Source organism: Strix uralensis, chromosome 1 (genome assembly GCF_047716275.1).
Source record: "Strix uralensis isolate ZFMK-TIS-50842 chromosome 1, bStrUra1, whole genome shotgun sequence".
NCBI classification, from domain to species: Eukaryota; Metazoa; Chordata; class Aves; order Strigiformes; family Strigidae; genus Strix; species Strix uralensis.
Window position 1 is genome coordinate 21,087,657 of NC_133972.1, and position 12,163 is coordinate 21,099,819.

The 12,163-nt window shown below is 37.1% G+C and overlaps 1 protein-coding gene across 6 annotated transcripts in view; it reads left to right on the top strand.

Moving 5' to 3' along the window:
* NT5C3A (5'-nucleotidase, cytosolic IIIA) overlaps positions 1-10,202 on the top strand; it is a 29,000-nt gene extending 18,798 nt beyond the window's left edge. For 5 of the 6 annotated variants that reach the window (XM_074858795.1, XM_074858804.1, XM_074858834.1 and 2 more), the window contains 8 exons: positions 4,541-4,639; positions 5,057-5,126; positions 5,839-5,885; positions 6,289-6,374; positions 6,634-6,723; positions 8,010-8,172; positions 8,643-8,843; positions 9,578-10,202. In XM_074858795.1, the coding sequence (XP_074714896.1) occupies positions 4,541-4,639; positions 5,057-5,126; positions 5,839-5,885; positions 6,289-6,374; positions 6,634-6,723; positions 8,010-8,172; positions 8,643-8,843; positions 9,578-9,679 (858 nt within the window). In that variant the 3' untranslated portion in view covers positions 9,680-10,202. Of the gene's footprint in view, positions 1-198; positions 250-4,540; positions 4,640-5,056; positions 5,127-5,838; positions 5,886-6,288; positions 6,375-6,633; positions 6,724-8,009; positions 8,173-8,642; positions 8,844-9,577 lie in introns of all 6 variants that reach the window. The other variant, XM_074858844.1, reaches the window with a different exon arrangement.
* The last annotated feature ends 1,961 nt before the right edge of the window (positions 10,203-12,163 follow it).

A 12,163-nucleotide genomic window follows, 5' to 3' on the forward strand; every position in this document is an offset into this window, starting at 1 on the left:
AAGCAGCTCTGTTTGCACTCCTGCTATCCAATTGTATATAAGAAACTTTATTTCAAAACTAGAATTCAATATGGTCTGTAAAGTAAATACTTTTCCTCTTTATTTAACCAGCTACACAGATGCATGTCTCATGTACTAAATAGACTTATAATTTTCAGAACTATCCTTGTTGTAAATGACCCATTCTGTGGTTTGTAGGACTGGGGGATTTCCAAACCTGCGTGAATCCATTACTGTTCATTCATCAAGGTATGACTATAACGTTGTTAGCTACAAAAGAATTTCCTACATCCTTATTCCAGTTACCTGCTATCACAAACAAGCAGATCTTTTTTTCCTTTTCATAAATCCAATTAAGCTCAATCTTTAAAATAATCTTTTTCAATTTTGTTGTACTGGCTTCTCTTTGAAGGCTCCTTAAAAATATCAGAGACTAGAAACTTAAATGTATTTGTGGCCAGTGTATATGCCAACCACAAATTTCCTTTGGGAGTTGCCATCTTTTAACATGTGTTTTAAAAGAGATACCGGCCTCTGAGCTATTTCAGTAACACATAGATGTCCTTGGTAAGAAAACAGAACTCCTCATATTTTCATAAAATGACAGAATAAATAGGGGCACTTCAGTGATTCAGTATGATATACTTTCAGATGTCATAAGGAAATATAAATTCCTTTTTGTGCGCTTATATAGTTTTAGTTCTGTATGTAAAAGCTCCTTGCTCTGAAAAGCTTTGTTGCCTTTGTTAAGTGCTGTGGAGACTTTTGTTTGGCTGTTTCTCCGTACGTGTTCTTCCCAGTCAAACAGAATTTTGGGCCTTTTGTGTATACTGAGTTGACTCCTAGAGCTTTCTTAAACAATTAATAGAAATACAAATTTATCAAATTGGCTGAACTTCTCTTACTAGCATTTTTTCACTCTTTCATCTGTTTTATCAGTTCTTTCCAACTTGAATCTGCTTGTCTCTTTCAACGCCGAAGAAGGGCAAATACGCAACAAAAAAACAACAGCTAGACTGGGCAGAAGCATAAGATGTTGAAGGAGACAGTGTGCCAGAAAACTGGTACTGCTTATTAGACAGTTTAATTTACTTCTAATATAATAATGATAAAGCCAAAATAAAAGAATTGCTACTTGATGTTCAGTTGCAAATAACAAGAAACTAGTGATGGGGACAGTGGCTATTTCAACTAACTGTTTTTGTCTGAGGCTTTATCAGATGCTGTATCCATAACGAAGCCTTGGTTTTGCCTATGAAAGCACCTGTGAGGTTGAAATTGTCTGGATTATACTCACTGCAGAAGACTTAGAGTTTTTTTCCCCCCTAAATTAAAATACTCTTCAACTGACTTCAATTCTTGTGTAAAAAATGAAAGATGTGTAAGAAATAAATGAACCTTAACAACTGATCTTGAGTAGGAATATCAGTTTGCAACATCAAAGCAGGAAGCTTTCATCATACTTAAAATCTTAAGAAATGTCTTGTTTAACATCATCTACTAAAGTGTTTATTAAGGAGGTTATTCTTCAGGTTGTTTCAGAAACTTACAAAAGGCCTCAATCTGAAATGAAACTTCAGGCAATCCAGCTTTCCTCATACAGTCTCTCCCTCTGATCTCTCCATCTCCCCCAACATCTGTTCTGTTTACATCAGTTATATTAAGAAGTCTGTTGCTTAGTATCTAAGTAAACTAAATCATGTTTGAACTACTTCTTACAAAAGCACACATTTAGATTTCACTTTGTGTAATTTTTGTATTCCAAGTCTGAAAATACATATATAATTTGCGTTCTGAAAGTCAAAGGAATTAAATTAGTCCGTTTACAGGGAAAAAAATTAAAAAACAGTCAAATTGCTTTATCTTTCACTATAGAAAAAAAATGCTGTATACCCACCAAAAAGGCAGTATGGTTACACTTGTTTACCAGCACTGTATAACGTACAAAAGTACCACCATAAAACACCTTTAAAGTGTTGCAGGTTGATAACATTTTATCTCATGAAGACAGATCTGCTGATAATTTGAGTAAATATCTATAAATGCTTTGTAAATGTATTTCTTGAAAGATTAGCAAATTTAATAGATATTTTTCAAGAATTTTATTTTTTGTTAACGATCATTAGCTTTCTCAGTGATTCTCAGCCTGGGATGTAGCTGACTGTTGGAAGCCAATCCTAATGTACCTTTTTTGAATTTGCTGTGCTAATAAAAGTAGCAAGGCACTGCAGCCACACAGAGAACAACTATCTTGGTTTAGGAGGTACCACTTCTACAGAAAATGTCTTTGCCATGGGATGGCAAAGGAAAACCGTAAATCTTCCAAACTAAGTGAAATGAATCCAGTTTGTTTCTTGATGACACTTATAAAGCAAAGAAGTAGTAAATACCCTGTCATGATTTAAGAATTTTTGGCAAGATATTCTGGTATAAGTGAAACTTTCTGGATGGGTGGAGGACCTTGGAAAATTATCAGAGACTCATGATTAGGGTTTTAGAAGGATTTCTATTTTCTGTTTTCATTAGTGTCTTCAACGATATCAGCCAGAAAGTAGCAGTAAGCGTGCTGGAGATTAGAATTATTTGTTATATTGAAAAATAGGAGCACTGATGTAGAAGAAAAGATATAATCCAGCAAGACTAAACATAAAATTTAGCACTTTGTGCAACTACCTGTTTCCACATAGGAGTAACTTTGAAGAATATTTGGTCATCACCAACTGAATTTGAATTATGATCACCATATTACTTCTAACAAAGTAAGCGCATTCAAATGTATATGCCAAGACATTACCTGAAGACACAGGCCAAAGCAGCCCTTCAGAGCAGAGCAGGAAGATTATACCCACTGTTATCTATGCTGTGTTTCAAGAACATATGGTGCAAATGGATGGGCCAGGACAACATCAAGAACTTTCAGAGGTTTGGAAATCTGTGCTCTGCAAAAGAAGGCTGAAGAAACTGGGGTTCTTAATTCAGGAAGAAGGGAAAAATATCCAGTGAGCCCTGTGAAAAAGAATACTTTCCTCCAAGTTGAATGACCTAAAATAACAGTAAGGAAGGTTAAATAGAGATTAAGCAAACTTTTCTGAATATAAAGATAGTTGAGCACTAAAATACATGGTTGAGGAAAGTGATGAATAGGTGAGAGGAGGTTTTGAAGAATGGGTTAGACAAGTATCTGCTGAGAATCATGTAGCTGTAATGATGTAGTTTGCTCCTACCTGAGGGCAAAGTGGACTAGAGCCGATATTTAAAGGTACCTCCATCTCCTTCTTTTCCCTGACACACAAGTCTCTTCCATTATAAAAACATGTGTTTACAAGACTTTAAAATGTCATCTTTTTCTTAAATAATAACCTAATTGCAATTTGACTGCAAGTCAGTTGTCACTAATAAACAACAGGCTTAGCAGCATCAAGAACGGGAAGAATGAGTGTTGTGTGACTGACTAACAATTGGTAATACGAGAACTCTGGTTCCAGAAATGTGTCTGGACATAGAAGCTACTTTTTTTTCTTTTTTTAATTTATTTAGATTAGCTCATTGCAACAAAGATTACACGTTAGGTATAAGGAAAGCTGAATGATCAGAATGTAAAAAATGTAATTCCTAACACTTCGTCATCTCTGAAGTTCTGTATACAGAAAAAATTTACTACTCACAAATACCTGTGTAGACAGATTGCAAATGTCTGATGCCTTTGCTTTAGACATTTAGACACGTCCATACATGATTATAAAGGAAGGAACTATATACTAAATTGGGAAATCTCTGTCAGTAAGTTGTTCTTTTACCATTTCTGCAAGGTTGAAGAGAAACTTTTAGAGTAAGCAAGGGCTTGGGGGGTGTTGTATCAGGAGGGGTGGGTTTTTTTTCTTTTTTACTAAATTCAGCATTTATCATAATATTGAAGAAATATTCTTCATTCAAAAGGAATATGTGGTGTGATAGCATGTGTTATTTCAAAAGTGTGCAGCAAAATAGGTAATGGAAAATGATTGATGGACTGTCTAGGGAGCGTGAATTACTATAGTGCCCTGTTGTATTGGAGTACTCAGTTGACATGCAACTTTCTCAACAAAACAACAGGTGTCCAAAATCAGCCTGTCTTCTTTATCTGTGTTGAAACTTCAAGGGCATATTAATTGTACAAAGAGCTAGTTTTAAGGTTCACCATCTCCCAGTGACATACTTGAACCACAAGGTGGTCCCATATGTCCTGTTTCTATATATCTCCTTATTTCCTACAAATACAATTATCTCTTCCGTGAGTGTCAACTTACTGAATAATTTTATATTAGGAAAGGGAATGAAAGCAGGTATTGAAAGCAAACAGAATTGTGTGCAGTCATCAGTAGTACACCCAGAGTATTTTCTGTTTCTTCTCACTCTTAACTTGCCTTCCTGTCCTGAGCATGTCTTGATGTCATGTGAAACTGTTTTTAGATGCAGAGCTTCCAATCTGATGGACAGCAGGCATTACCTAGTAAGTTTTTATCTGTAAGTATATTTCTGTCTTTGTTCTTACTCTTCATAGATGCCAGAATTTCAGAAGAAGACTGTCCATATTAAGGACCCAGGGAGAGTAGAGGAGATTATTTGTGGCCTCATCAAAGGTGGAGCTGCCAAACTTCAGGTAAAGATAGTAGAAGGTGTAACCAGTTTGGAATGAAAGCAATCATATGATTTTTTGCTCTGTGCCAAAAATTCTAAGAATATTTATAATAGAAATCAGCCTTCGAGTAACTTCCAAAACTTAGACATCTGTTAACTCTTTTAATAGCCCTTGTTGATTCAACTGTAATTCAGCCAGACACCAGTTAAGTAAATGATATAAACATGTAAGTTTAGTAATTTCAGGAATTAGAAAAAAGTTTTGTCAGAATAAAGTTATAGGAGATTCTGGCTTACAAGGGTTCAATAAAGTAGGGAGATTTCTGTGATACACATGCTACTCAACTGCAACTACTGTTGATCATTCAGAATTTCTAGCCATCCTTTATTTTGTCCCTCCGTGTTGTAAGACAGTTTTGCTTTTTCTTTCTTTAAATAGATTATTACAGATTTTGATATGACATTAAGTAGATTTTCCTACAATGGAAAAAGATGTCCAACTTGTCATAGTGAGTACTTTTTTTTTTTTTAATATGGATTGGTTTGTTCACTCCCTTTTAGTTTTTCCTACATTTTAATTTTCTATCCAATTTATACCCCAATATGAGATTTTGTAGTGCCTTGTTACTTAACCTAATGAAAAAGTATTATAGTGAGTGTCTATATGTGGTTTATGTATATATATTTTAATCACAATCTGTGTGAATTAAAATCAGGCAAGTTGTCATTCACAATTAAAAAACTAAGTTCTGAACTATAAAATGTTACTGGCTAGATATGGTAGGCTTGAATTATTTTTTAAGAGCTCATAATAGTCCTGACTCCTGCAAGACCCAGACAGAAAACTCTTCAGAATTTTTGACATTTTATCCTGTAGCCTTTTAGAACAATAAAAGAAAAAAAAAAAAAAAAAAAAGATTTAATAATGAAGTGGGAATCCTAAAACACATAGGATGTCTCATGGTGATTTCAGAAACAGTTAAATCTCAAGAAACAGATAGAGGTTTGTAATTAACCTTTTAATTCAGAGTTGAGGGGAAGGACAGTAATACATCTTCATGGCTATGAAGAAAAATGTGTCTTTTACTGGTTGCTGGTAAGAAAAATTCTGAGGAAACATAGTGGTATGTCAGACATTGTCTTCTGTGCCATTTATAGTGTCATGTAGCAAAGTAAAAGAAATGTAACGTCTTGTTTAACACTTTTTTTTCCACCCCCCAGACATCATTGATAACTCTAAGCTCATCACAGAGGATTGTCGGAAAAAGGTAAATGGAAAACCTGCTAGTTGTTGCTTTGTTGTTCAGACAACTGTTATTATTCCCTGGCTGTACTGCGTGTTGAATTACGCAACCTGACGAGACAAGGGATACTTTCAAATCCTTAAAGCTGTCTGAGCTTTCTCACCAACTGTAAGACATCCAGTCACTAATAGAAGTGAACATAAATATTTGTATTCTTGACAGTGGCAAGTAGTTCAGTTTAACAGTATCCACTTTTTCTTCTTGGATATATTTACAAGCTAACTTTTTGTTCAAATAGCATTTCAGATTCCATTTTATCTAAATAATGTAACCAGAATAAAGGAAGTTATTTTGATTGGTTAGATCAAATACCAAGTGTTATTTTGTAAAACTACATTAAACACCTGTTGTTTTTTTTCCCCTCCAGTTATTGCAGCTGAAAGAAACCTATTATGCTATTGAAATTGATCCAGCTCTCACTATTGAAGAAAAATATCCGTATATGGTAGAATGGTAAGAGACACCTGCCATCTTCAAATTGTACTAAGATTAGATTTAATAAGTTTTTAAAAGCAAATTTAATGGCAGTAATTAGCTTTTAGCTATTTAATTGATTTAATCTCTTGGAGTGTTGTGCAACAACTGTCTTTGCTTTGCCATTAACTTGAAAGAGCAAGAATTAAATATACAGGATGCTTTTCATCCTGTTAAGAGTTAATGAAAGGTGAATCTTTACAAGTCAGTTTCCACCCATTTTTTGTTTATATTCTAGGTACAACAAATCTCATGCACTACTCATTGAACAAGGCTTAGAAAAGGATAAGTTTGCAGAAATTGTGAGGGAATCTGATGTTATGCTGAAGTAAGTTCCTTTTGATTTGAACAACACTCTTTTGGAGCATTTTCTGTAGATTCTTACTGTGTGTTTTGGGGGGCGGGGGGGAGGAACAACCAACCAGACAAAAAACATTCCTGAGAATATGACACCATAATCTGGGAACATAGTGAGGTCTTCATGCCCCTGTTTTATTGATATCTTGTAGCTAAATGCTTACAATGATCACACTAGAGATATTTTTAAAAGTTTGAGTCCCATCTCTACAAACTGCATTTATGTAGACTTTCATCATCTTGAAATTGCACTGGTGGCTCTTTTTTTTCTAAGGGGAATGCAGAGTTCAACTTTGTTCCTCTGAAAAACATTCCCTATAATAGTTCTGAGATAAAAATGCAGTGACTTGAGGAGCATGTTTCATATGTTGTATTAAATGTTGTTCTTCCTTTGTGGCTAACAGACAAGTCTAAGAGCCAGCAAAATCCTTGCTTGAAATGTGCTGTGGCTCCCATCTCTTTTGAAGTTCTCCAAAATTGTAAATTTTGGACTACTGAAACAAGATGTTAAAACTTAATTTGTGGAAGTGTTTGTTTGTCATACTGACTAAATTCTTATCTTTCACAAAACAGATAAGCACACCGTCTCTGCCTGTTCGAAAGTCTAAGTCCATTTGGGTTGAATCTTCATTCACAGGCTAAAATTCCCTCAAAAACTGTCATAATTCTTTTAAAAAAATGCAGAATTCTACTAATCAAATGTCTGTGTGGAGAAAGTGTATAGAGATAATATTATCTTGTTCCTGGAATACTATACATAGTTTTGATTGGGTACTGAAAATTTAAAAAAAATTCAGGAAAGAGCAACAATAAATGTTTTCAGGATTTAAAAACAAAACAAAATTTGTTCTGTGGTAATAACCCTATAGAAAGTCAAATAGTTAAGCAAGGAAGATTGAAACGAGATGTCCAGCCTGATAGTAGCTAGAGAGAGTTCTACTAGTTGCTTGCTTTTTCTGGGGTGTTTGGGGAGGGGGAAGTGTTTTTAAATCTTTAAAACATGATTAGATGTTTTAAGGGAAAAAGTTATACAGACCAGGACCAAACAGCTTGATGCGGTAGTTTCTTGCTAAAACTATGTGCCTTACATTAGGCTGATGGTTCTTGCTAACCTGAAAAGGTGAGGCAAAAGAAATAAAGTGAAATGCTCAGGGAAAATTACTTTTCCAAAGATGATGTGAATGTCTTCTGAAAACTCAGACTTTTCTTGCCTTGCTTTATTTGAGATGTGATTTGTATTTACATTCTGTGTTGCAGAGAAGGCTATGAGAACTTCTTTGATAAGCTCAGTGAACATAATATTCCTGTGTTCATATTTTCTGCTGGGATTGGGGACATTCTTGAGGAAGTTATCCACCAGGCTGGGGTCTACCATTCGAATGTCAAAGTGGTTTCCAATTTCATGGATTTTGATGAAAACGTACGTATGAAATAACACATTCTTATTAAATGTGACTGTGGTATTTAGTAGCTATTTATATATGCAAGATGAACATTTTAATGCAACAGATGTAGCCATCCAGCCTGCCATATAGAAAATGACAGTTGCATACTCAGCACTCTCCCAGGCAAAAAACCAAGCAGAGAACAGCAGTTCAAACACTGTTAGCGTGGTGTGACTAAGATACTGTTCATTTCTTCTAATGACAACCTCACATGCAGCCCAGTGCAGCACTACTCCTCCTCCGAGCAAGGACAATCGCTATCTAGTCTTAACAACGATATTGCAGTCATTACATTATTTAACAGGAATTTATCTTGTTCGTCAATAGAGATTACATATTCTGTAATCTGAACAATGTTAGTTCAAGAGTAGTATCACCTATTTCATTCTAGATTCTCTCTTGTCTATATGATACTAGAAATAACTTCAGTGGGGTTTTTTTATAGGGAATATTAAAAGGATTTAAAGGAGAATTGATTCATGTTTACAACAAACATGATGGTGCCTTGAAGAATACAGAGTACTTCAAACAACTAAAAGACAACAGTAATATCATTCTGCTGGGTGATTCTCAAGGAGACTTGAGTATGGCAGATGGAGTAGCAAATGTTGAACATATTCTTAAGATCGGCTATCTCAATGATAAAGTAAGTAGCCTTATATAACCTTGTAAACTTTGAGTGAAACATTGTGAGTTAGAAACAGGTTTGTTATAATAAGCCTCAGATATCAAACCAAGTGTTTGGCCCGTATTTGTTTCGAGATTTGAAATATTTTTCATGGATTTCTTGCCTCGAGTGTTTTTCTAACCCATAAGCTACAAGAAGCTGCAAATTGCTTTGGGTTTTGTACTGAACTACTTCCAAAAAGGTATTTTGCTGACAAGTAAAATTCAGAGGCTAGAGAAATTAATTCTTTTAAATTCATGTGGCTTCCCTTTCCCCCCTTTCAATACTGGATTGATAATTGAGCAAAATTACAATCTTCCAAATAACAAATTTAGGCAGTGTCTCCTTTTCTTTCTTTGTTTTTTTGAGGCAACACAGAACTGATTGTTTGCCAAGTTGCAATGCACATCCGTTTGCATTCAGGAGAGAGAAAACTTCAGTTTCCTATTTCACTCTACCTTTAGGGAAGCTGAAGAACTAGGTTTTTGTTCAGTATCTTTGTGTGTGAGATCCTGGAGAAAATGTGAGGTATTATATCCTGGAATGTGCACACTCCCACTTGTCAGCCTGTGAAATTCCCTCATAGGGGCGATACGTATTTGCATGGTTCATTCCCTGAATTTGGTGGAAAGACATGGCAATATTTTAATGACAAAAAGTCTTTCAGTAATTAATTCTATAACTAAGTGGGTCTTTCTCCCTTCTGCAAATAGGTAGATGAGCTTTTGGAAAAATATATGGACTCTTATGATATTGTCTTGGTGAAAGATGAATCCCTGGAAGTTGCCAACTCCATCCTACAGAAAATCCTGTAAATTGCAGTCTCAGGTCACTCCATTCCTTCCAGGAGGCAACTGGACAGAAGATCACACATGTGCTATCTTAGATGTGTTTATAACTCATTTACAGAACTGTTTAATTTAATTTAAAACTTTTATCTTCATTTTGGTATTTTGAAATATATATGGTATCCATTGTCAACTAGAAGCTCCTTTTACTGCTCTTATGCTGTTCTTTATTGTCTCACACTCCTGTTATAACTAGATTTAAATTAGATTTATAGATGTGATAAACTGCTGCTGATGGGATACTATGGTTCACTGTCTTTTAATCAGGCATTTCAGAGGAGCATTTTAGAAAACGTGACTATTTTGTAAAATTGAAGATATAAACGTTCTGTGAATAAGTAGTGTGCACATTTGTGTTGCCTTTCCTTCTTTCAAAGAAGATATTTCAGTCTCAGCTGTACTTCAAAAGCTCTTACTCAGATGCTACAGACTTGCACAGAAGTTTTTCATACATATATTTTTTCTTCAGTAAAAATTCTTTATTCACCCACTTCAGGCAAAGTGTTTCTTCTTAACAGATTTTTGTATCATTACAAAATATACTATATCCTTACTGTTTCTTTCTCCTCTGTGGAACGGGAAGCATGTTTTAAGTTAGTGTATCTGAGGTAAAGTTTCTCATCTTTGTAACAACAGATAGTTTCACAAGCTAGTAGTACACAGCCATAATTTCAGTCCCTTTTAAGATCTTATTTTGCGTACTATTCCACTTCTAGCCTGCTGTTTCATGTCAAAGCTAGCATGGCTTGTCTAAAACAATTTCTTTTGGAATTCTCAGTGAGCTGCTCCAGGCACAGAAAATCAAAACAAAGCTAGATCTTAATCTTGGATTTGAAAAGCTGACTTAGCCATCTTGCAAAATTAAGATTTCTTGCTACCAGCCCCATGCCTCAGAAGCATTTAAGGAACACCTCTCCAGACTGGCTGTAGGTCACATTCCCACTCTGCAAATTGTGAGGACAAGTATCAGTGCAGCACCTAGCTCTTCTAGCTTCCTTATGCCAGTCCTCTCTGTTTAAACACCTACCGAATCTTCATAGAATCAGAGAATGGTTGGGGTTGGAAGGGACCTTTAAAGGTCATCTAGTCCAGCCCCCCTGCCATGAGCAGGGACATCTTCTGCTAGATTAGGTTGAATGTTTCCAGGGAGGGGGCATCTACCACCTCTCTCGGCAGCCTGTTCCAGTGCCTCACCACCCTCACAGTGAAGAGTTTCTGCAGACAGTATTTTCCCCGTGCTGAACACATTACAGTACCTCTCAGCATCATATACAAAATGATACAGCCTAATACAGCTGCAGCTTTGGAAGCTTACCCTGAGATGTTGCAGGAGAAGTTAAAGATGGTGGCATGACCCTGGTCCTGAGAGGGCTCAGCTGTACCAGCTCTGTTCGTTAATAAAGTAGAGGTAATCATACAACTTCCTAGCTCTGCAATACCGTCATTGTTCCCCTTTGCTTGCTTTCCACAGCAGGAACTGTGCCATCTTCCATTCCCTGGGGAATTGTAATGAAAATATGGGAGAGTCTAGATCTGCATTCTCTCCCACCAACAAGCAATACACACCTCAAAAAACAGCCTCTTTCCATCCAGCCTGTGGTCTATTATCTAAATTCTGACTTGGTAGCATCAGTCACATTTTTTCCAAATCAGCAGACTTATATCTGTTACCACTCCTGCTGGAACTTTTCCAAGAAGGCAAGGCTGGGGGTAGTTTCCATCCTCTGCAGTAAACTGAAATTAAATCATCCCTGTATTTTGAGTGCCTGGCAGAGGCTTGATGCCCAGTCTGAGGTAGCCCGAGCATCTTTTCATGATCAAATTGCATATGCAGTGCTGGCAGGGAACTGCTGAGAATGGGGACCTTTTGGAAATTCCAGCCTGCATCTTACCAGGCAAAGACTGTTTGAGGGACGATGTCCTCCTTGTTCCCTACTTCTGGCACAGGGGCAGCTCAACCCCCAGAAGCAGGAGCCTTAGAAGCCGTCCATTCGAGCAGAAAACCACTTAAACTGTAAGACAACCCATGAGAGGACAGCATCTTGGCTGCCTTCCACTTGAGACCCATGATTCAGGCGGCAGCAGACTGGAAGAGCTGAAAGTGCCCTGGCAGTGCCAGTGACGGGAGGAGATGGGAGCTGCAGCTGCCTCAGCCCTGGCTGCCAAGAGCCTGTCAGCCAAAGCCAGAAGATGGGGAAAGCTTGAAAGCAGCAGTGACAGCTGCCGAGTCAGTGACATTGAGAGCTGCTGCTCACCCTCTCCATCGTACACGTGCGGAGCAGCAGTCGATGTGTGACTGGCGAGTGGGAGACACTGTGCAGCGCGGGATGAAGGCGAGGAGGACATCTGGCAGCGGGGCTGGGCAGGGGAGACGCGGCAGCTCTGGGCGCTGCAGGGCGAGCAGCTGCCCGGGGTGGAAGGAGCTGCAGGCAAGGGCAGCGGGTTGGGGTG